The 21994-nt window shown below is 39.7% G+C and overlaps 1 protein-coding gene across 8 annotated transcripts in view; it reads left to right on the top strand.

Annotated features, from left to right (window-relative positions):
• Window positions 1-21994, top strand: part of LOC140455186 (coiled-coil domain-containing protein 158-like) — a 170074-nt gene that overhangs the window by 98808 nt on the left and 49272 nt on the right. For 7 of the 8 annotated variants that reach the window (XR_011952850.1, XM_072550158.1, XM_072550083.1 and 4 more), the window contains 5 exons: window positions 5588-5785; window positions 7589-8104; window positions 14906-15095; window positions 19625-19777; window positions 21147-21259. Coding sequence is in view for 7 of the 8 variants with exons in the window: in XM_072550158.1 (XP_072406259.1) it covers window positions 5588-5785; window positions 7589-8104; window positions 14906-15095; window positions 19625-19777; window positions 21147-21259 (1170 nt within the window). In the remaining variant the exon portion in view is untranslated. The remainder of the gene's footprint in view (window positions 1-5587; window positions 5786-7588; window positions 8105-14905; window positions 15096-19624; window positions 19778-21146; window positions 21260-21994) is intronic. The other variant, XM_072550361.1, reaches the window with a different exon arrangement.

The raw sequence follows: 21994 nt of genomic DNA, 5'->3' as shown, positions 1-21994 counted from the left end.
CACGTCTAGCACAGCCTGCTGTGTGGTCAGTTCCAGAACGTGTTGCTCTAAGGATCTACCTCAACAGTATTCTATGATGTCTTTCTTGAATCTACCATTGCCATTCTGATTTTTCTTTTACTTTATTTGTAGATTAAACTCATGCATTGCTATTGCTGTCCTTCTGTTACAAGCACCCAGTATTTAATATATAATCAGTAGGATGCTACGTTGCGATTAATTAATGGCCTGAAGATCACTCCCACAAGTGACTTCCTTTCCCTACTATCCACATCTTCACCCAACAAGATTCTACAACCTGATCTCCTGAGCCAAGCTCACTTCTAGCTATTGCATCTAGATGATTAGGTAGGTAATGCCTTATACCCCACAATATTCAGAACTTAGTCTTTGTCATCCTGCAACCATGTCTTCATAATATTTATTAGATCATAGTTATTCATTTCAGGGCACTATGAATTTATTGATTTTGTCATGAATGCTACATGTGTTCAGATTCATATCATTCTCTGAACTTTATTTTTGACAATAATGTGCTCTCCATCTTGACTCTACCTCTTGTTCTGTTGCAAATACACAAACTTGATCCCTCACCCGCTTGTTTAGTTTAAAGCTTTCTCTACTTACCTGATTTTTGTGGTTCTTGAGAACACCAGACCTGTTCCAGTTTGGGTGAAGACCATCCTAATGATACAGACCTCACTTTCTCTAGTTTTCATGCAATGCCCCACTTCTCAGACACCAGTCTTTAAGACATGAATTCACTTCTCTAAGGCGGCATGATGGCTCAGTGGTTAATCCTGCTATCTTATATCACCAGGACCCTGGGTTCGATTCCTGCCTCGGGTGACTGTCTGTGTGGAGTTTGCTCATTCTCCCCATGTCTGCGTGGGTTTCCTCCAGATGCTCTGGTTTCCTCCCACAATCCAAAGGTGTGCAGGTCAGGTGAATTGGCCATGCTAATTCAGGTGCATTAGTCAGGGGTAAATATAGGGTCGGAGAATGGGTCTGGGTGGGTTATCCTTCAAAGAGTTATTGTGGACTTGTTGGGCCGAAGAGCCTGTTTCCATACTGTAGGGAATTTAATCTAATCTAATCTTATTCACTTCCCTAATCTTATTTATCCAATACCAGTTTGGACATGACTTGGACAGTAATCCAGAAATTATTATATTTTATGTTCTGCTTTTTAATTTAGCACCTAACATCTCATGTTCTGTCAGCAGGACCCCTTTCTTGATTCTACTTACATCGTTGGTACCAATGGCCACTGGATCCTCCCCTTCCCACTGTAACTTCTTCTCCAGCCCAAGGAGACATTCCAAACCCTCACAGCAGGCAGTAACATGGCTATTTGGCCTCATGCTCTTTGCTGCAGAGGATAATGTCAGTCCCTCTCATGATAATGTCCCCCAGTTACTATTGCCATCACCCTGCCCACCAGGCACCCACACCACCATCTCCCTCAGTTTATTAATGGCAACTCCATGTCCCACCTGATCTCTTATGCTTTCTCCATTCTTCCCATGCATCCAGCGTAACCAATCACCCAGAATGCCCTTTGTAAAGTCCTCAAGAGTCATTCAATGGGTTTGGAATTCTTTTTCAAAATTTCCTGGAAAAAAACAAGCATCTAATAATGTAATAAAACTATGAATTCAAACACATCAGCATTGATACTAGAATAAAAATACCTATGTTAAAAAAAGTTATAATCCTTAAATATTTATTAGGTTTTTAAATAAGACACCACATCAAAAGCATATTCTGTCATTACAGCTTCTTAAAGTTTTCAAACATTCTTGGAACCTGATGAGCTGAAGCCAGTTGCAGCTAAGCATTCAGAATGTTGACAGTAGCTTCCCGTTATGTTGCCTCAAACTGAGGTAACTGATGTACCATTTCCATTTCAAAGCAAAGTTCTTATCCATTAGTGAAGGGAAGCAAGTGCAGAAATATTTGTCAACTTTCTAAAGGCAGCGCTTTTTTTCCAATACTGAGCTGTCATTCAAGGTTTGGATTAGCTTTAAGCAGACACTGTTATTGCACTAAAAACGCATCTACATTACAGTACAGCACCTAATCCTAACATGTTACATCTATCTCTCAGAATGTTCTCACCATTTCAGCAGGGCTCTTCCCATTGGTCATTATCTCTTTCCTATACTGGCTGAGATTACCGTGAAGGACTCTCCTTCTCAATCCCTCCCCTCGCCTGAGGTGTGGTGACCCTCAGGTTAAACCACCACCAGTCCTCTCTCTCTCTCTCTCTCTCTCTAATGAGATAGCAGCCCTATGGTCTGGTAAGACTATGGCAACTTTATTTTTTATCTCTTGAACCAGATTTTCTTTTAGCACTTACAAAACTCACATTCACACACAAAAATTGTGTGCAGGAGGCAATACAAATTTTTGCTGACCCTCACAGCAGGAGCCCAGCCCTAACGTCTGATGAGGTATGTGCATGTTTGCACTCAAAGACTTCATGATCTGTGAAACAACCACGTTGAAAATTGAAATGGGACTGGAAAAGCACAAGGAAAGTGTATTATCCAGTAAAATTCAGAGTTTCACAGCCAAACTCTCACCTCCATTTTGAGAGAAAATACTGGGTCTATAGGTACTTTCCAGTGTTATACTTATGTAACATACATCTTTGCTGTCAAGTGAAAAGCTTGTTTGAAATTTGTCTTACAATGACTTGCCAGCCAGTGACCAGACACTTGGCATAACTTACATCTCAGTCATTTTATCCAAATAATCTGTACTCAGCATTAGAAATAAGGGATAAACATATAGCTTGCTTGTATAATTGTCTGGAATCAGCACTGTCCACCAAGCAACTTCTATCCTGAGAAGTGATCAAAAGCTTGGTCAAAGAGCTAGGATTTAAAGAGTGTGTTATGGGTAGTAGAAGTAGCTATTGAGATAGAGAGGTGGAGAGAGGGAATTCCAGGATTTAGTCCTGAGCAACTAAAAGCAATGGTTGCTAATCATAAGATGGAGATATACAAGAGGTCAAAATTAGAAAACAGGGATCTCAGTGAGGTGGAGGGTTCAGAGAGTTACAGCCTGCCCAGGAAGGGACAAGGTCATAAAAGTGGTTTGAAGGCAAGGCTGAGAATTTTAATACTCCAGTATAGCTAGTTTAGGAACCAATATAGGTCAGCATGCAGAGTGCTGATAGGTGAATAGGATATTGAGAGCTATGATATGACCATAGAACTTTGGGTATGGTGAATTGTATACAATGTTACAGAGTATATATGGCACAGAAATAGGCCATTTGACCAACCTTTACATGAAGCTGTTTGCTCTCCACTCAGGCTCCTTCTATCTATCTATATAACCATCAATAAACTATTCCTTCATGTTTTATCCAACTTCACTCTAAATGCATCTATACTATTTGCTGCAACCATGGGGCGACACGGTGGCTCAGTGGTTAGTACTTCTGCCTCACACCGCCAGGGACTCTGGTTCGATTCCACCCTCAGGTGACTGTCTGTGTGGAGTTTGCACATTCGTCCCATGTCTGCGTTAGTTTGCTTTGGGTGCTCCAGTTTCCTCCCACAATTCAAAGATGTGCAGGTCAGGTGAATTGGCCATGTTAACTTGCCCATAGTGTTAGGTGCATTAATTAGGGGAATGGGTCTGGGTGGGTTACTCTTTGGAGGATCGGTGTGGACTTGTTGAGCTGAATAGCCTGTTTCCGCACTGTAGGGAATCTAATTTAATCACTCTATGTGGTGCTAAGTCTTCCCATGCTTTAGGAAAGAAATATCTTCTGAATTAGATATCTTGGGGTCTATTTTAGATTGAAACCCAGCAAGATAATTGGAAGTCAAATCTAGAGAGTGTAAAGGGCATGATTGAAAGTTTGAAAAGCTCTAATACTGGGGCAGAAAGGAAGTAGATGTAGCCAAACTGGCTTGACAGAATGACTGCATTGGACAAATCTCTTAGGATCATTTTGCAGTAATAGATATGATGGTTGAGGAAAACAGAGTGGATGCACAGAAGGATTTTCATAAGGCTTTCAACAATTGAGCACACTATTGGAGGAATTGAAGTGGTATGGAATTAGAAGGGTGGTAAGAAATTTGATGAAAATTTATTAGAAAGGGCATTACAGAGAGTGGAAGTTATTGAAGGTGATAAGGTCTCGCCTGGTGGCTGGTGAATCAGCGAGGGCCGTCTGTTGCCTGCTGTTAGGAAGGTCTGTGATATTAAGTACCAGTTACTTGGATATGGACAGAATCCCATCCACTGTCTCAACTAAATGTCCTTGCACTAAACCTGCGTTGGAAGAGAGCATTAAATTGCAACCAGAGTGTTGCATGTTAAGGGGTAGTTTCACAGTTTTTGAAAATGACCAGGAATGTCTCACAGTGCAGTTCTCATTTGCTTTTGTTTTCTCTCTATATTAATGATTCAAATTTATACACAATTAAGCATTTAATTTTACACAGTTTACACAGAACAACAAGGAAGGTTTGGGTGTTTAGCTTCACAAACATTGAGTGTCACATCAAGTTGATAAGGGGATGGGTCAGCTGATAAAATACTGGTACAAAACATAAACACTGAGAAGTAAATGTGACTCAATGTGAAACTTTAGGAAGAAGAGAGCAGGAGAGCCATTTGTCGTTTTGGGCTTCACACTACAGGAAAGCAATAAAGGGATTTCATTTGCTAGGATGTGAGGATATATGAATACAGAAAATCCTTGGAAAGATTAAGGCAGTTTTCACTTAAACTCATTATTATTGAGTGATTTGATTGAGGTGCTAAAGTGATGAAGCGTGGAACAGTATCGACAATCATCAGTGATTCAGGGAAGTGGTAGTGAAACAATAGATGCAAAGAAGGGACCTCCCTAGTATCCTTGTCAAAATAATCATGTAATCAACCAGCAGAGATTGCATGCTCCTGAAAATGGAATGGCTGGATTGGGTGCACCTTGGGTGAGACAACAGTTAAACACCTGCACTGCCTCATCCTTGCTGCTTCCAGATCTCCATATATAAACTTGAATGGTTCCTATTAAGCTATATATTGGTGGATAATTGAGGTGTGCTGTAGAAAATGTTCTTTCGCTTATCTCCAATTTGAACAGAAAGGAAGTGATTATTGATTTCCTGGTGTGCATTTTGCCTCTCCCCTCCTGCCACACAGTTGATCACACTTGCCTCCTCCTTATAGCCAGTGCCACTCTTTTCACTCGTCATATCAGCCTTCAGAGATCTGAGGAGCACTAGTCTTTTTTGTCTATTTTCTGAAGTGCCTTTCTGATTCTGCAAAACTCACCCATGGCTCAATTTTACCCGAGAAATAGGATTGGGGTCTGACTGACAAGCTTAATCTCTCAGTCAAGGCGAACAATGGTGAGGGCAGGAAAAAAAGGTTTTGCATTCATGCATCTGTCACATATTCATGAGATCCTGCTGACTGATATTTCTTCAATCATAAACTTTAGATGCTCTTAGCCCCCTCCATTTCCCAAACTCTGTTAAACCAGCTAGTTCTTCAATGCTGGCAGTCGTAGTTTTTCAATTTCAAGTCAGTTTTATCTTTGATTTTTCAGGCTGACTATTGTAAACTTGAAGAGGACCTCAAAGTGGCAAAAGAACAAAACCAGAAGCTGTGGGAACGTGGTGCAAGTAATAGTCTCTCTGTTGAAAACTTGGAGCGGGAATTGGAGTGCAAAAATCAAGAAATTCTGCGGCTAGATGGTATGATAAACTCTTTGAAGGAACAGTACCAGCATCAGTTGCAATGTCAGGTTAGTTTATGCAAAGGTTGTTAAGCTTTTTTGAGTGAGAAATCTCTTTTCAAATGAATAGAAATGATCGTTCACCTACTCCAGCGAATTGATAATACCGTAAAATATTCATAATATCTAAACAAAATTGTATTGTATTTTGTCACACTTTCTTTGAGTTTAATATTTTTTTAAAAACTCCCTTCTGTTAATTATGGCTGAACTCATCCTACAACAGCCTTGGTAAAAGCAGGTCTATCTGTTGCTCTCGGTGTTTCTCCATGTCACTCCCCTTGGAAGTGAGACAGCCAACCTGCTCTTAGAACTCCATTGCTGCCCTTATCCTTCTAAACTCTTAACAAGCTTGAAATGTGCTATTGAATGAGCCTTTTCAAATTGTTGCAGTCCATCTTGTTGATTGCTGATCCAGTGGTGAACTACATTATTAAGGTAGTGGTTGGGTGCCAGTCAAACAGACGTCTTTATCCTGGATGGTATCAAGTTTCTTGATTATTATTGGAGCTGCACTTATCTAGGCAAGTGCAGAATATCCCATCAGAACTCTGACCTTTGTCTTGTAGATAGTGAGACTGACCTGCTTTTGTTATGTGACTTGTAAGGTTAGCAGTGACTCCCAAATTATTGTTTGGCATTGGCAATCCCGTTGAATATTATGGAGTGATTAACAGAGATGGTCATTGCTGAGCACTTGTATAACACATATACATTACCTGCCTTGTCAACCCAAGTTTAAATGGTATCCAACTCTTGCTGTAAATAGACAGGCTACCTCATTACCTAAAGCATTATGAATGGAACTGAATGCTTTGTCGTCATCAGTGAATTTATCCCTATTTCTGACCTTATAGTAGAGAGCAAATCATTGATGAAGCAGCCAAAGATGGTTGGGTCTAAGCCAATTGAGTTTTTTCAGGTTTTATTTGGTAGAATTTGATATTACAAGACCAATGTATGGCAAATAATCAAGCCAAGAAATTGAATTTGCAGCAGTCTCGTTGCCTAATTTCATTATGATGAGATGTTAAACTGGCAGACGAGTGCTCAGAATAGGTTCATGTAAAAGATCCCATTACACAAATATGAAGAAGAACAGGTGAGATGTCCTCATTGTCTTGGTCAGTATCTATCCCTCAAACAAACATTAGAGGAAAGCACATATTATTGCATTATTAACTGATTTTCATCACAAAGAAATGTTGGTAAAGTACAGATGTCAGTCTACGATGCCATCAAAATCACAGCACAAACCTGAAAGTGTTTTATTGTTGCTTCTCTTTAATTAAGAATTCCTCTACATGCCTTTGTTGAAATTTTGCACATTCTGTTGTTTCTTAAATGTTCATTTCTTTGTTCCTTCTAAGTATGGAAGATTATAATTTTTTTTCTCTATTATTCCCAAGAATGTTTTGATGAAAGACTTAAAAGTTGAAAAATATTTCCTCTGATTACAGGGCATTCTTAGTGGAAGTCTAAATCTCAAAGGGGAAACATTTCAAAGAGTAAAACTTGCAATGGACCAATTTTGTGACTGGACAGATTTTTGAATCTCTTTACCAGTGATCAGTGTCTTCTACAGCACAACAATTTTTCTCTAGCTCTGCCACCTATATTGGCAAAGACAGAGTGTATTGTAATGATGATGTTAGTGCCTGGACATTTGCTTCAAAATTTGCAAGGTTTTTTTGTGAGACATTGTCAAATTAGGGAAAGCTGATAATATAAGGTTTGAAACAAATTGGATACTTTTAGAATAAAAATTCTCTTAGATACTTGTAAACATGTGTTTTCTTTGTTCAACCAAAGGCATCATTAGAGGAACAAAGAAATGAAGACCAAGAGAAAATCAGGAACTTAGTCAAACAGTATGAGAACTGTAAGGAACAACTTTGTAAAACTGGAGAGGAGCTTAAAAAGACGAAACAGCAACTTGACCAAACAGAAATAACCATCTGCCAGTTGGGGGAGAAAATAAAAGAAAAAGACAGATGTCTGGAAAATGAAATCGCAGAAAAAGGTAAACTGCAGCATGAAATTGATGAAAAGTGCCAAAAGATTCATAGGATGAAAATAGCAGAGGAGACCATTTGTGATCAATTTGAAGAAGCGGTTACCCACTTAAAGAAAATGCAGTGTGATAATGATTCACTGAAAATGGAGTTGAATGAGAAAAACAAGATGCTTGCCACTTTGCGACAAGAAATGGAAAGCATTTCTGAAATGGCATCACAACAGAGTTGTGCATCTGAGGCACTAGAGCGTGAAAGAAAACAACTTCAGTCCGATATAGATTGTCAAAACCAGAAGATTCAAGAGTTAAAGGTCAGATAATGAATATACGGCCAGAAATAGGTCACTATGGTCAACTTGTTTATGCATCACACAAGATTTGTCCTACTGCCTTTTATCAAATCTCCTCACCATAACTTCCTATTCTTCTCTTTCATATATATAATTGCTTATTTTTAAATGCATCAATGCAGTTTATCTCAACGTGTCTGTGTACTGGGCTCCATATTCCAATTCCCTCTGTGTTAAAATGTTGCTCCTGACTTCCGTGGTAGGTCTATTAGTGACTATTTTTTAAATATCAGTTTCTGTTTTAGATCTTCCACAGTTGGAAATATTTTCTCCACATCTGCCTTAAAGCCTTTTATAATCATTAAGTCCCTATATCAGGGTGACCCCTCAGACTTTGCTAAAAGATAAAAGAAGCCAAGCTTGTTCAGTGCACTTTGATAGGGATAAGTTCCTTGTGAATAATTTGCAAGGTTTTTTTTGTGAGGCATTGACAGATTAGGAACTGATCATAATATAATGCCACCAAATCCAATATCTCTATATCTTTTTGATATTATGACAACCAGGACTATGCACAACACCTCAAGTATAGTGCAATTAAAGTTCTATATACTTTTAACAAATGTTTTATTTTCCCCAGAATGGGCCCCAGTGCTTTGTTGGGTTTGCTACCTGGTTTTAGAAAGGATTGTGTGGGTCTCTGGGGGAGTTGCTCCTCTTCACGTTTCCCCCCCATTCCTCTCACAGAGGCCCAGGCAGGAAGACCTGCCTGGCTCTATCCCTATCCTTGAACTCCTCAATAAGCTTTAAAATTGACACCAGATGGCAATTGGCTCTGAAGTAACCAATAACTGACTGCCCTGTGTAAAACTTCAGAGAAGTTGAGGGTAGGAGGCCACCTAGAAAATTTTACAGGCACCACCCCACCTCACATTTCTGTAAAGTGTTGCAAGGAGGTGATAGAGAAACACATTTGGACACCATTTACATAATGCTGCAAGAATGGTAAAATATTGTCAGTGGAATCTTTAATTATCCTGATATAGACTGGGATAGTAATCGTGTATTGAGCAAGAGGTGGTGGAATTTCTGATATGTATATAGAGTACAGGAGAATTTTCTGAATCAGGATCTTTCCAGCCCAGCAAGGAAGGGAGAGTCGGTCGGTTAACTCAACTGGTTAGAGTGTGGTGATAATAATGCCACATCATGAATTCAATCCTCATACTAGCCTTGTCTGCAGGTTTGCAGCTATGAATTCATTGTTAGGTAGCATGGTGACTCAGTGGTTAGCACTGCTGCCTCAGAGTGCCAGGGACCTGGGTTTGATTCCAGCCCCAGGTGACTGTCTGTGTAGAGTTTGCACATTCTCCCCGTGTCTATTATGGGTTTCCTCTGAGTGCTTCAGTTTCCTCCCTTAATCCAAAGATGTGCAGGTTAGGCGAATTGGCCGTGCTAAATTGTTCTGTAGTGTCCAGGGATGTGTAAAAACAATGACTGCAGATGCTGGAAACCAGATTCTGGATTAGTGGTGCTGGAAGAGCACAGCAGTTCAGGCAGCATCCAAGTAGCTTCGAAATCGACGTTTTGGGCCTGAACTGCTGTGCTCTTCCAGCACCACTAAGCCAGAATCTAGGGATGTGTAGATTAGGTGTATTAGTTAGGGGTAGATGTAAAGTAATATGGCAGGGGAATGTGTCTGGGTGGGATACTCTTTGGAGATTCGGGTGTGGGTTTGTTGGGACCAAATGGCCTGTTTCCACACTGTAGTGATTCTGTGAAATCTAGACCTAGTTTTGGGGAATGAAGTAGAATATATTTCAGTGGGAGAATATTTGGGAAATATAACATAGAATAGTACAGCACAGGAATGGGCCCTTTGGTCCACAGTGTTGTGCCAAATATGACACCAAATGAAACTAATCCTTTCTGTGTGCCCTTGATCCATATCCCTCCATTCCTTGTATATTCATGTGCTTCTCTAAATGACCCTTAAATGCCTTATCCAATCTGCCTGAAACACCACCCTTGACAGTGCTTTCCAGACTCCTACCACTCTCTGTGTTAAAAAAAAAACTTGCCCCTCACATCTCCTTTGAACTTTCTGCCTCTTACCTTAATTACATGCCCCTTTGTATTAGACATTCTAGCTCTGGAAAAAAAGTTCCTGACCGTCAACTCTGTTAAAGCATCTCATAATTTTATAGACTTCCATCAAGTCTCCCCTCAGCCTCTGACATTCAAGAGAAAACAACCCAAGTTTTTCTAGCCTCTCCTTGTAGCTCATACCCTCTAATCCAGGGAGCATCCTGGTAAACCTCTTCTGCACCCTCTCCAAAGCCTCCCCATCTTTCCTGTAATGTAGCGACCAGAATTGAATGCAATGCTTTAAGTATGGCCAAACCAAAGTCTTCCAAAGCTGCAACATGACATCTGACTCTTGTGCTCAATTTCCCGACCAATTAAGGCAAGCATACTACACACCTTCTTTACCACCCTATCTACTTGCGTGGACACTTTCAGGGAGCTATGAGCTTGAACCCCAAGACTCTTCTGTAAATCAATGCTGTTCAGAGTCCTGCATTAACTGTATACTTTTCCTTAAAATTTGATCTTCTAAAGTGCAGCATCTCACATTTACCCATATTAAACTCCATCTGCCATCTCTGCCCATATCTGCAACTGATCTATATCCCACTGTATCCTTTGACAACCTTCTACACTACCCACAACTGCACAGATATTTGTATTGTCTGCAAACTTACTATTAGCCCATCCATCTACATTTTCATCTAGGTCATTTATACACATCACAAACAGCAGAGGACCCAGTATGGATCCCTGTTGAACACCATTAGTCACGGACCTCCAGCCTGAAAGGTACTCTTCCACCACTACCCACTGCCTTTTATGGTCAAGCCAATTCTGAATCCAGACTGCCAAGTCACCATGGATCCCATGCATATTAATCTACTGGATGAGTCTTCCATGAAGCCTTATCAAAATCCATATGAACAACAACCACTGCTCTACCCTTATTGATCACCTTTGTCACCTCCTCAAAAAATTCAATAGAGTTAGTAAGATATGACCTGCCCTGTACAAAGCATTGCTGACTGTCCCTAATTAGGCCATGCTTTCCCAAATGTGCGTAAATCCTATTCCTAAGAATTATCTCCAATAACTTCCTAACCACTGATGTGAGACTCACCAGTCTACAGTTTCCTGGATTATCCCTATTTCCTTTCTTGAACAAAGGATCAACATTAGCTACTCACCAGTCCTCAGGGACTGTGATCATAGTGTCGTTGGTTTTTGAGTAGTCATGGAAATGGACAAGGAAACATGAAATGTGAAAATACTCAACTGGAGGATGGATAAATTTCTAAGTTGAAAAGACCAAGTGGTTTGGCTTCAAAGATTGGCAGGTAAAATAATACTAAGCAAAGGAAAGCCTCAAACAATGCGATACTTTGGGGTAAAGATTAGGCACATTCCCACATGACAACAAAAGGAAGAACATCCAAAACACAAACTCCCTGGATAAATGAAGATATGAAGATTAAAATAAAAAAGGAAATGGAAACTTATAACAAATGTCAGGTTTGTTGCTTTCAAATGTTAGAGCATGAACTAAAAAAGGAACTAAGAAAGTTCAAGGAAGGATGTTTGAGAATAGATGAGATAAAATAAACCAGAGCCCAAAGTAGAAATTTTAACAGCATAGCCAAATGAAAGGTGAGCCAGTCATGGACCAGAAAGGAAATTGCATGGAAACTGAAAGAGCAAATGTTTTGAAAATGTACAGTTATATGGTGGATGCTAAAGTGCCTTGGAACATTGTACCAATGAAGAGGTAAATTTTGCCATTTAGAATAATTAAATGCAAAAAATGTATTGAATTGAAATAAATTACGGATACCGATCTTTAGCCAATTCGATACAGTCCATGTAATATCAAGAAACGGCTGGACGCACTGGTAACTGCAAAGGCTATGACCCTGATAACATTCCAGAATAGTACTGAAGACTTGTGCTCCAGAACTTGCTGCTGCCCTAGCCAAGCTCTTCAAGTACAGTTATAGCATTAGCATTCACTTGACAAATTTGGATATTTGCCCAGGTCTGTCCTGTATGCAAAAGGTAGAACAAATCCAAACTAGCTAATTCCTGCACCATCAGTCTTCTCTATCATCAGTCACGTGATGGAAGGTGTCATCAACAGTGCTATCAAGCAGCACCTACTCAGCGATAACTCATTCAGTGACACCTAGTTTAGGTTCCACCATGAGCTCTTAGCTCCTGACCTCATTGTAGCCTTGGTTCAAGCATGGACAAAAGAGTTCAATTCTAGAGGTGAGGTGCGGGTAACAGCCCTTGTCATCAAGGCTGCATTTGACAGAGTGTAGTATCAAGGAGTCATACCAAAACAGGAATTAATGGGTATCAGAGGGCAAACGTTCTGCAGATTAGAGTTATATTGGGCACATTGAAAGATGTGTGATGCTGGAAAAGCACAGCCTGTCAGTCAGCATCTGAGGAGCAGGAGAATCAACGTTTCGAGCATAAGCTCTTCGTCAGGAATGAGGCTAGTGGCCCAAAGGGGCTGAGAGATAAATGGGGTGGGGAGGTGTGGTTGGGTCTGGTGGGAAGGTAGCTGGTTCAAGAAGGTGGTGCCGAGTTGGAGTGTTGGATCTGGGATAAGGTGGGGGGAGGGGAAATGAAGAAACTGGCGAAATCCACATTGATGCCATGTGGTTGGATGGTCCCAAGGCGGAAGATGAGACGTTCCTCCTCCAGGTATCAGGTGGTTAGTGTTTGGTGGTGGAGGAGGCCCAGGACCTGCATGTCTTTGGTGGAATGGGAGGGGGAGTTAAAGTCTCAGCCACAGGGCGGTGGGGTTGTTTGGTTCAGCTGTCCCAGAAACATTTCAGGAGTTCCTCACGGTAGTGTTCTGGGCCCAACCATTTTCAGTTGCTTCATCAAGGACCTTCATAAAGTCAGAAGTGGGGATGTTCGTCAACGATCGCACAATCTTCGACACATTCACAACTCCTCAGATAGTGAAACAGTCCATGTTGAAATCCAACAAGATTTGAATAATATCCAGGTTTTGGCTGATAAGTAACAAATAATATTTGTGTCACACAAATGCCCGACAAAGTCTATCTGCAATAACAGATAATTTAACCACTTCCTCTCGACATTCAATGGTGTTACTATCACTGAATCCCCCACTATCTACATCCTTGGGGTTATCATTGACCAGAAACTCAACTGGACTCACTGCATAAACACAGTGGCTACTAGACCAGCTCAGAGACTAGGAGTACTGCTGAAAAAAAACCTGACTTCTCCACCATCTACAACATACAAGTCAGGAGTGTTATGGAATGCTTTCCACTTTCCTGGATGGATGCAGCACCAACAACATTCAAGAAGCTTGATATTATTCAGGACAAAGCAGCCTGCTTGGTTGGCACCACATGCACTCCCCCCATCACTGACTCTTGGTAGCAGCAGTATGTCATAACTACAAGGTTCACTGCATAAATTCACCAGAGATCCTTCGACAGCACCTTCTAAACCCACACCACTTCCATCTAGAAGGACAAGGGCAGCAGATACATGGGAATGCAACCACCTGTGGTTCTCCTCCAAGCTACTCAATATTCTAACTTGGAAATATATTGTCATTCCTTCACTGTTGCTGGGTGAAAATCCTAACGTTTCCTCCCTAAGGACACTGGGGGTCAACCTACAGCAAGTGGACTGCAGCAGTTCAAGAAGGCAGCTCACCACCACCTTCTCTAGGGCAACCAGGCAATAAATGCTGGGCAACGATGCCCAGATCCCACAAGTGAATAAAAAAAAGATTGAATTGTCTAGAAATAAATGGGGATGTATCAGATATGCAAGTATTGAAATAAAAATATGGAGAGGAATAGATAAAGCTGGGGAGAAAAATGAAAATAAGAAGCTGATAGTGGTTTGTAGCATATTGAAAGGAATATACAGGAAAAGAAAGTATTGACCTTGCTGTCACAGTTGGGTTATAAAGGAAATTGGACAGACCAACTGAGGGAGGAGCACGTAGAAAACCATTACAGTCAATAGGCAGAACTAAAACTTAGAGCTAATGAGAAGTTTTGAGAGAATATTTTTATCCCTTGCAGAAACTTAGTTAGGTTGGAAAATGGTGCAGGGGGACAGGAAGCAAAATGTCTGGACAGAGAACCAGGGAAAATCTAAGGTTGGGATCGTCAAATGAAGTTTTGGAGAAGGTAACTGGGCAATGGCTACAGACAGTGGGGTCGGGGGGAGCTGTGGAAAGAGTCAGAGGTAATATAACAGCAAGCAAGTAGCAAAAGAACTTGGACGAACAAGAGTATTTAAAGTTCCAAGGTAAATTCAAAAAGTTAAACTAAACCTTACCCTCAACTACTTACCAGAGGTTCCCATTTCCTTTAAACCTTTGCAATCTGTTTCTGATATACCGTTTTCTGAGAAAACCCTGTACAGATCACTGCAATTGTAACATAGTGGTGAAATTGTCATTATTATTACAACAGTTTGTTTCTGAGTGACTGGGTGAAAGAAATCAGCAGTTGAGTTATTTTCAGGAACTTTGTTTTGATTAGCATAAATTTGCTTATAAACAAGGTTGATACAAGTATCAAGTAAATGGAGGTATGGTATATAGGCTGATGTGCTGTTTTTCGAGTAGTCGTCTATAGGTAGAAGTGTATTTATACATGTGCACTCTTGAGTTGTCACCTTACAATAATTTAATTTGGTGCGAATAACTTTGTTTTCTGTTAGATTGAATTGGATCACAAAGAATCACAAATGCAAGAACTAAAGGCACATCTCTCCGAGTTGGAAAAGGAGAAAATTAAGTTAGTAAATTCTGCAACTCAGCAAATGTCTGAATTGAGAGATTTGTTACAGGAAAAGGAAGTGCTTGCAAATGAATTAAATCTCATCCAGAATCAAATGGCTGAATTGAAAGGTATGAGATAGTCTGCCAACAAGGTTTTGGGATATTGATTGTGCTCCTTGCATTTTGTCAGTAATATCTTAAACTCTTCATCTTCCCATCACTGTAAAACTCTATGTTAATATAAATGTGAGGTTAAACATTGATGATATCTGAGGTCTTAACATTTCTCTGCAAACAATTCTGTTGGTGAATTGTTTGATAATGCAAACTAATGCTATAAGTGGAACAGAAACTGCCTAACTGGATGTTGTATAATTGCTAAAATAAGGAAATTTTGAGAAGTTTTGGAATAGATTTTAATCACATTTTTTAAAGTGATAAGCACACCTTTTAAAGAATTTCATATTGTATTGTAAAACTTTTAAAAGGTTACGTGGTAGGGGTGACTGTTGTTCTCCAAATTTTGCTGTGATGGATGTTGGAAGTGATTTATGCATTCAGGGCAAACATACTGGTAGGAGTTATACCTTCCTATAGGCCCAGTGGCTTCTGGGATATGTATTTCAAGAGGTAATCGCTCGACAGTTACATTATAAGCACTGAGGTGGGAAGAGGACCTATCTCAACAGGTAAGTTATTAACATTGAACAGGTGTTCCAAAAATGATAACCTACAAAGGAAAGCACTGAGCTGCGTGGAATCACTGCTGCCAAAAAAGAATTAAAGGTGATAATGTACCTACAGCCAGCTGGGCAACCAATAGACAATCAATTCTGTGACAGTGGCCCAAATATTTTGATTAAGTTTGGAATCCCTGTTTCTGCCCCTTTTCAGACTAAAAATTCTGCCCCTTTTCAGACTAAAAATTACCAAATTATTTTGCGCTGGAGATTTCTGGATGGGGTACTCAATCCACCAGTCTCTGGTTGTGGAGGGGCAGGCTTTGTCAGTTCTGGGTTGAAGGAGGGGGTGGAGTTAAGCTGGTGCCAGTGACGATGTGTCAAATCCAGTAGGGTTGGTGGGAGTGGAATAGGGACTGAGTTGTGTGGGGGTTCTGCTCGGATGTGGTTGTCAGGGTTATGGGGCTATAAGGAGTTCAGGGAGTCAGTGATAAGTCAGCGAGTCAGCTTATTAATTACCAAGGGGTTACAGTAGGTTTCTAATCTTCTCACATATCCTGGTTAACTGTTAAGCTTTGTTGGTCAGTTGGAACATTTCGAATTTTCCGACTTTACTGCACTCTTAAGGAGTACTCCATTCGAGAAATTGCCAGTTGAAAAATTACTACTGACTTTGATCATATTTGAATTTTAATGCATTTTTTAGATTCCTTAATTCCAGCATATTCTGGTATATATACTAGTCAAAGGCTAGCTTTAAAATCTATATTTTCACTCGCTGTCTTTTCATGAAAAGCAGTTATATTGCTGATTTCCAATCTGCTCAGACTGTTCTAGAAACTAAGCTATTTAAGACAGCGTACACCTCAGTAGCGTTGGGACCAAGATTCTTGCAAGGGAATGAACTGGAGTTACTGGTGAGAGAACTGAGTAGAGAAGGGAAGACATGTAGGAAGAATCAGCACCTTGTAGTGTCTGTGTAATGAGATACTATTTGATGGTTTTTAGCAGGTTAACATAGCAAGCGAAAAATCAAAATGGTAACAAAAAGAAAAATTACGCATCCAAAGAAATTCAAACTAAATTGTATCAGTGTCTGTGCACTGTAAGAAGCAAAATTATAGAGCAGGTCATAGATTGAAAAGTAAAATAATGATGTTTTATTACTTTTATCGTGTCATGGTTCTCCACCTGAATCATCATTAGGATTTCAGCACAATGACAGCTGTTTGTTAAAACTTTCTGATATAAAGCTTTAAAGAAGCATAAGAGGGGTGGATTAGCTGTATTGATTACAGCTATGACCTGTGCACTGCAGCATGAAAACATCTCAATAGATATGCAGCACAAGCTGAATGCTTTCAGACTGAACTGAGGAATAGCTAATGCATCTATCACCTTATTGAGAGTATATTGTGAGCTGTCACTTAGTGGATAACAAACTAAGAATGAAGCTTTAGCTTTAGATGATTTAGCTAAATATTTATTAATATTAGAATAATTTCAGAGGATTTTTGTTACCCAAAAATATATCTTGAAATAAGAAAAATGTTTGCTGCTGGAAGGGAGAACTCTTATTGCCAATGTTTCTGCATTTATTTTCTCATCTACTACTGCCTCAGAGAAGCATACATTTCTTGACCTACTTGTGGCTAATGAATCCAAGCAAGTAGGGAAAAAAAAGTGGGGAAATGTTTAGGAAACAATGATTTTATACAGTTAGGGTCAACTGAAGAAAAGGACTGGGAAAAGAAATATAGGATAATGAGATTTAAAAAGAACCTTTCTCCAGGTGAGATGGAAGGAGCAAATTGCAAACAAACCAAGTGATCAAGAGGAGGAATCATGAACAGGAGATAAAAAGACATACAAATTAACTCTATTCCATGGGTCAATAGAGGTTTTAGAGCAGATTTAAATCTAAACAGGTAATTTATTGCTCTTAAGACAATGAATAGTATCTGAAACTGAGGCAGTAAAGAATAAAGGAAAGCCAAAATGAAGATTATAGAAGTTGAGGAGAGCTTAATAAAAGATCCCTCCCAAAATGTGGAATAAAAAGATTTTCTATTAGGATACTTGTAATAATAAGTAGGATTAGCACCACTAAAAGATGAAGTAGATAAATTTGTAGAGAATGAAGGGATGTGGAGGCAGTCAATAAGTGCATTACATCAAGGAGAATTATGAATATTAACATTACAACCACGAGAGGATGACACAGAAAACTGAGTGGAAGATATTATTTAATGAAAGATCCATCATTGACTGTTCTATTGAGCCTATGTAAGGAATATCAGAAATGGCATAGCTCCTCAGTAATGTGATCAGTCAGCAGTTTCAGCCATGAAACTTAACCATTGACTTGCAAATATTGGGAAATGGAGGCCCCTGGCAAGTCGGGCACTGGGATGCCTCTACATTGAACTTAGTGGATAACAAACTAAGAATGGTAGGCGTGATTTAGATATATGCTGCACAGACTATGTGGCACACATTCAGTAGGAGATTGTGGGTATTGTAGGAAAGATTGGATCATTGATGGGAAATTTGAAAAGCTGCCTGCATTTGTGTCTGCACTAAAAGGCAAAGTAAGACAGAACTCCTGTGAGTCTGCAAGTTCCAAGTGAAAGCAAAAGGCACGGCGGAAATTTCGTGATGATTCAAGTAAGCGTAAAGTGAGTGAGTGCACAGAGGGCAAGCAAAGACCTCTGAGATGCACTATGTTCTGATTGATGAAAAAGGTGCCCGTCCCTTGCCTGCAAAACAGCTGGAAGCAACATTGGAAAATAAGATGCCAGTCAGTTCCAAAGTGCAGTATTGAAGTGCTGAATGATGCTTTCATTAAGTTGGAGATGTGCAGTGATGATGTGGTGGGAGTGATGTTTTGCTGGTGCCAACCTCTGTAGGTGGAGGGTGCAGGGGGTCACTGCCCATGGAATGTGCCCTGAAATGTAGGGGAATGCTGCCCAAGGTGAGCACTCAGTGAAGGCACCAGACAGCTGCAGCCACTGGGTAACAGTTCTGACTTTCATGTCAGGAATTGGCAGCTGGTATCTGCTGGGATACGTTTCCCTCACTGACTTTTCAGGGGGATAGGTGAAAAACACACCATCTGACAAGGTCTGCCCATGACATTATTGTTGAATTTGTTGAACTTGCACGAGATCCCACTTCAAAGGGGTCCTATTTAAGGAATGATGAAAAACAATGGGCAAAGTAGAGCATAGATGAGAAAATTGAGTTGGTATTTTATACCATAGGAAAGATAACAAAGATATACTAATCATTGACTGCTTCCACTCATTGGAACTTGAAATTTGAAATAATTAAAAAGATAGATTAGAAAAGTGTATTTACATGGAGAATAATTGGAATGTGGAATTTTCTACCACAAGCCACTTACAACACAATATCCATAGATTGTCTTAGAAGGTAATCAGTTTGATTAGATTAGATTACATTACAGCATGGAAACAGGCCCTTCGGCCCAACAAGTCCACACCGACCCGCAACCCACCCATGCCCCTACATTTACCCCTTACCTAACACTACGGGCAATTTAGCATGGCCAATTCACCTGACCTGCACATTTTTGGACTGTGGGAGGAAACCGGAGCATCCGGAGGAAACCCACGCAGACACGGGGAGAAGGTGCAATCTCCACACAGTCAGTCGCCTGAGGCGGGAATTGAACCCAGGTCCCTGGCGCTGTGAGGCAGCAGTGCTAACCACTGTGCCACCATGCTGCCCAAAGTTTGTTTATAGGAAAGATATTGAAAGATTATTGGAGCAGGCCGCATCAGGAGAAATATGCAAAATGTACTCGTTGGGCCAAATGATCTGTTACTGTTTTGAGATGCTTTGACTCTGCATTGTATAAATGTGAAATATGTTAAATAATTACTTTTGAATACTCTGAGTTGTGTTATCCATTTGCTTGAGGTTGTGATTTCACTCTTTATTTATTGATCATAGAGGAGTATGAAAACTTGCAGAGGACCTACACATGCAAAACTGAAGAGTATGACTGGGCTACAAACAAACTTAAAGCTCAGCTGAAATCAGCCCAAACTGATCTTGAGCAAACCAGGGAGGCGATGAAAGTACTCGAAGGAGCAGATACCCACGGTAGTCATTTTCAGTCCACACTTTTTAGACTGTTATATATGCAAGCTACTTAGTTGTATATCCTTTTACCCTGTATAGTGTGACAGTAGTGATTTTTTTAAAATTCCGTATGAATAGTCACATGACAGTACAGAACTTCAGTTCATTCCCCCAGCCCCCCTCCCTCCCTCTATTTATTTCGCAGCCCCCCCCCACCTCCAACCCTGATGAAAGGTTCCGACCTGAAACGTTAACTCCCCTTCTCCTCTGCTGCTGCTTGACCTGCAGTGCTTTTTCCAGCTTCATTCTTCATCCACTCTATCAACAGAGACATGCTATCAAAGCTTTTGCACTCATCAGGCCAGGTACGAGAATGTCAAATTTCAAAAGCAGCAACAAGTTATATTGCATGAGAAAAGGGTGCTGATTGGCTTAGAAGGTGATTTTGATTGGTCAAGGCACTGCCACTGAATTCATTCTGCCCTAATGCTTGCAAAACTGAAAACTCCAACAATAAGCATTTTTTTATTCAGGAATAATCAAATTATATATGATTATAATTTGGCACTTTGACTGTTGAACAACATGTATATTAAAGTAATATTCCTTCAGGCATTTAGTTAATCAAATAAACAAAATTACCTGAGCATCCTGAAAAAAAAATTTTTAGTAGCTTTTTCTTTGCGAAATTCACGTGATTTGTCTACCCCAGTCCAACATGGCACTTCCATATCAAGAAGACATCTAACATTCATCTGATCATACTCCATCAAGTGTTCCACATCCCTTTATGTTTTAATGCTCTTGCAATATACAACAATACAGAGATGTAATTACAATCCTTTATGTATGTCGGAGAGGAAAAGCTCAGTGGGAATAGCAATTCACAATAGTCGGTTTGCCTCTCGAAGATTTCAGATGACAGGTCACTGGTCTCATTTTTCCCTTTCTGACAGAGCTTGACATGATCTCCATTTCTAGTATTTTCTCCTTTCATTTCAAATTTCAAATTTTGCAATTTTATGCTTCTGAATTTTTATGAATAAAGTGTTTTTTTAATAATAGGTACCATAATATTGGTGGAAAATTGCAGTCACCTTGTAAGACGTGACTGAAGAAAAGTCATTTACACTATTTCTAAGAAAGGCCAATAATTTTACACCAAAGATATGGCAAGGAATTAGGAGACCTTGATTTCTGTTATACTTGAAGAATCTGAAGAAAAATATTCTATTGAACACCAGTAAAACTTTGTTGGATCTCTTCTACTTTTCTACCATGTTTGTTTATTTACCAGAGGGATTTGTTACTCCATAGTTATACCCTTGCTGCCTTGTTATCGATATCATGCCCTAATGCAATTTTAAAAGTTAAATTCTGTGCCCTGCAGCAATGAAAGTTGCCGTGGGAATGCAAAAGCAGATCACAGCCAAGCGTGGGCAAATTGATGCACTTCAGAGCAAGATCCAGTACCTAGAAGAAGCATTAGAGAATTCTGAAAGGGTATGCAGTAATTCATTTATTTTCTAAACTTATTCAAACTTTTGATTACAAACAATTTATTTCATTGATCACCCTCTAATTAATGATATCTCAACATCTAATGCAGGGTTCTTGGAGTGGGGAACACATTCCAACAAACATTTTTCCTTTAGTACTTTGCACTGTATTGACTCACCCTAACCTTATGCTTTCTAATCCTCTTAATCTGTTTTAGCTGGAGACTTGTTTCAAACCACACTCGAGTTTGCTGGTATTTCTTGATGGCTTTCCTTGTGCAAACAGAACAAAAATACATCCCTTCCAGTTTATTTTTATCAGTAAAGTAATTATTATAATCATTTGCAGAAATTTAGCCAATTTTTAAAATTTTACTTGTCAAGTTCCATTGTCCATTGTCACCAATGCTTGTTTTTTTTCTATTACTTTACTTAAGTTGAGTCCAGCTTTAAATAAAGTGATCGATTATGGAATTGCTTCAGTGCCAGTTAATGCTGAATTCTGAATTTCAGACTCATATTAAACATCATGTGTTCTTTGGGTAACAGATAGCCATATGTTGTGTTGATCTCTCAGGATTTCCACAAGTGAAAAGCTTACTGTGAAGCTTCAGCCTATTGGAGTCCTCAACACTGATCCTTACAGTAAAAACTAGAAAAACTGCGGGTGCTGTAAATCAGAAACAAAAGCCCAAAATTTAATCTGATTTCTGTCCACATATGCTGTCAGATCTGCTGA

Source organism: Chiloscyllium punctatum, chromosome 1 (genome assembly GCF_047496795.1).
Source record: "Chiloscyllium punctatum isolate Juve2018m chromosome 1, sChiPun1.3, whole genome shotgun sequence".
Taxonomy (NCBI): Eukaryota; Metazoa; Chordata; class Chondrichthyes; order Orectolobiformes; family Hemiscylliidae; genus Chiloscyllium; species Chiloscyllium punctatum.
Note: the sequence above shows the minus strand (reverse complement) of the source record. Positions and strands in the feature narration are given on the sequence as shown.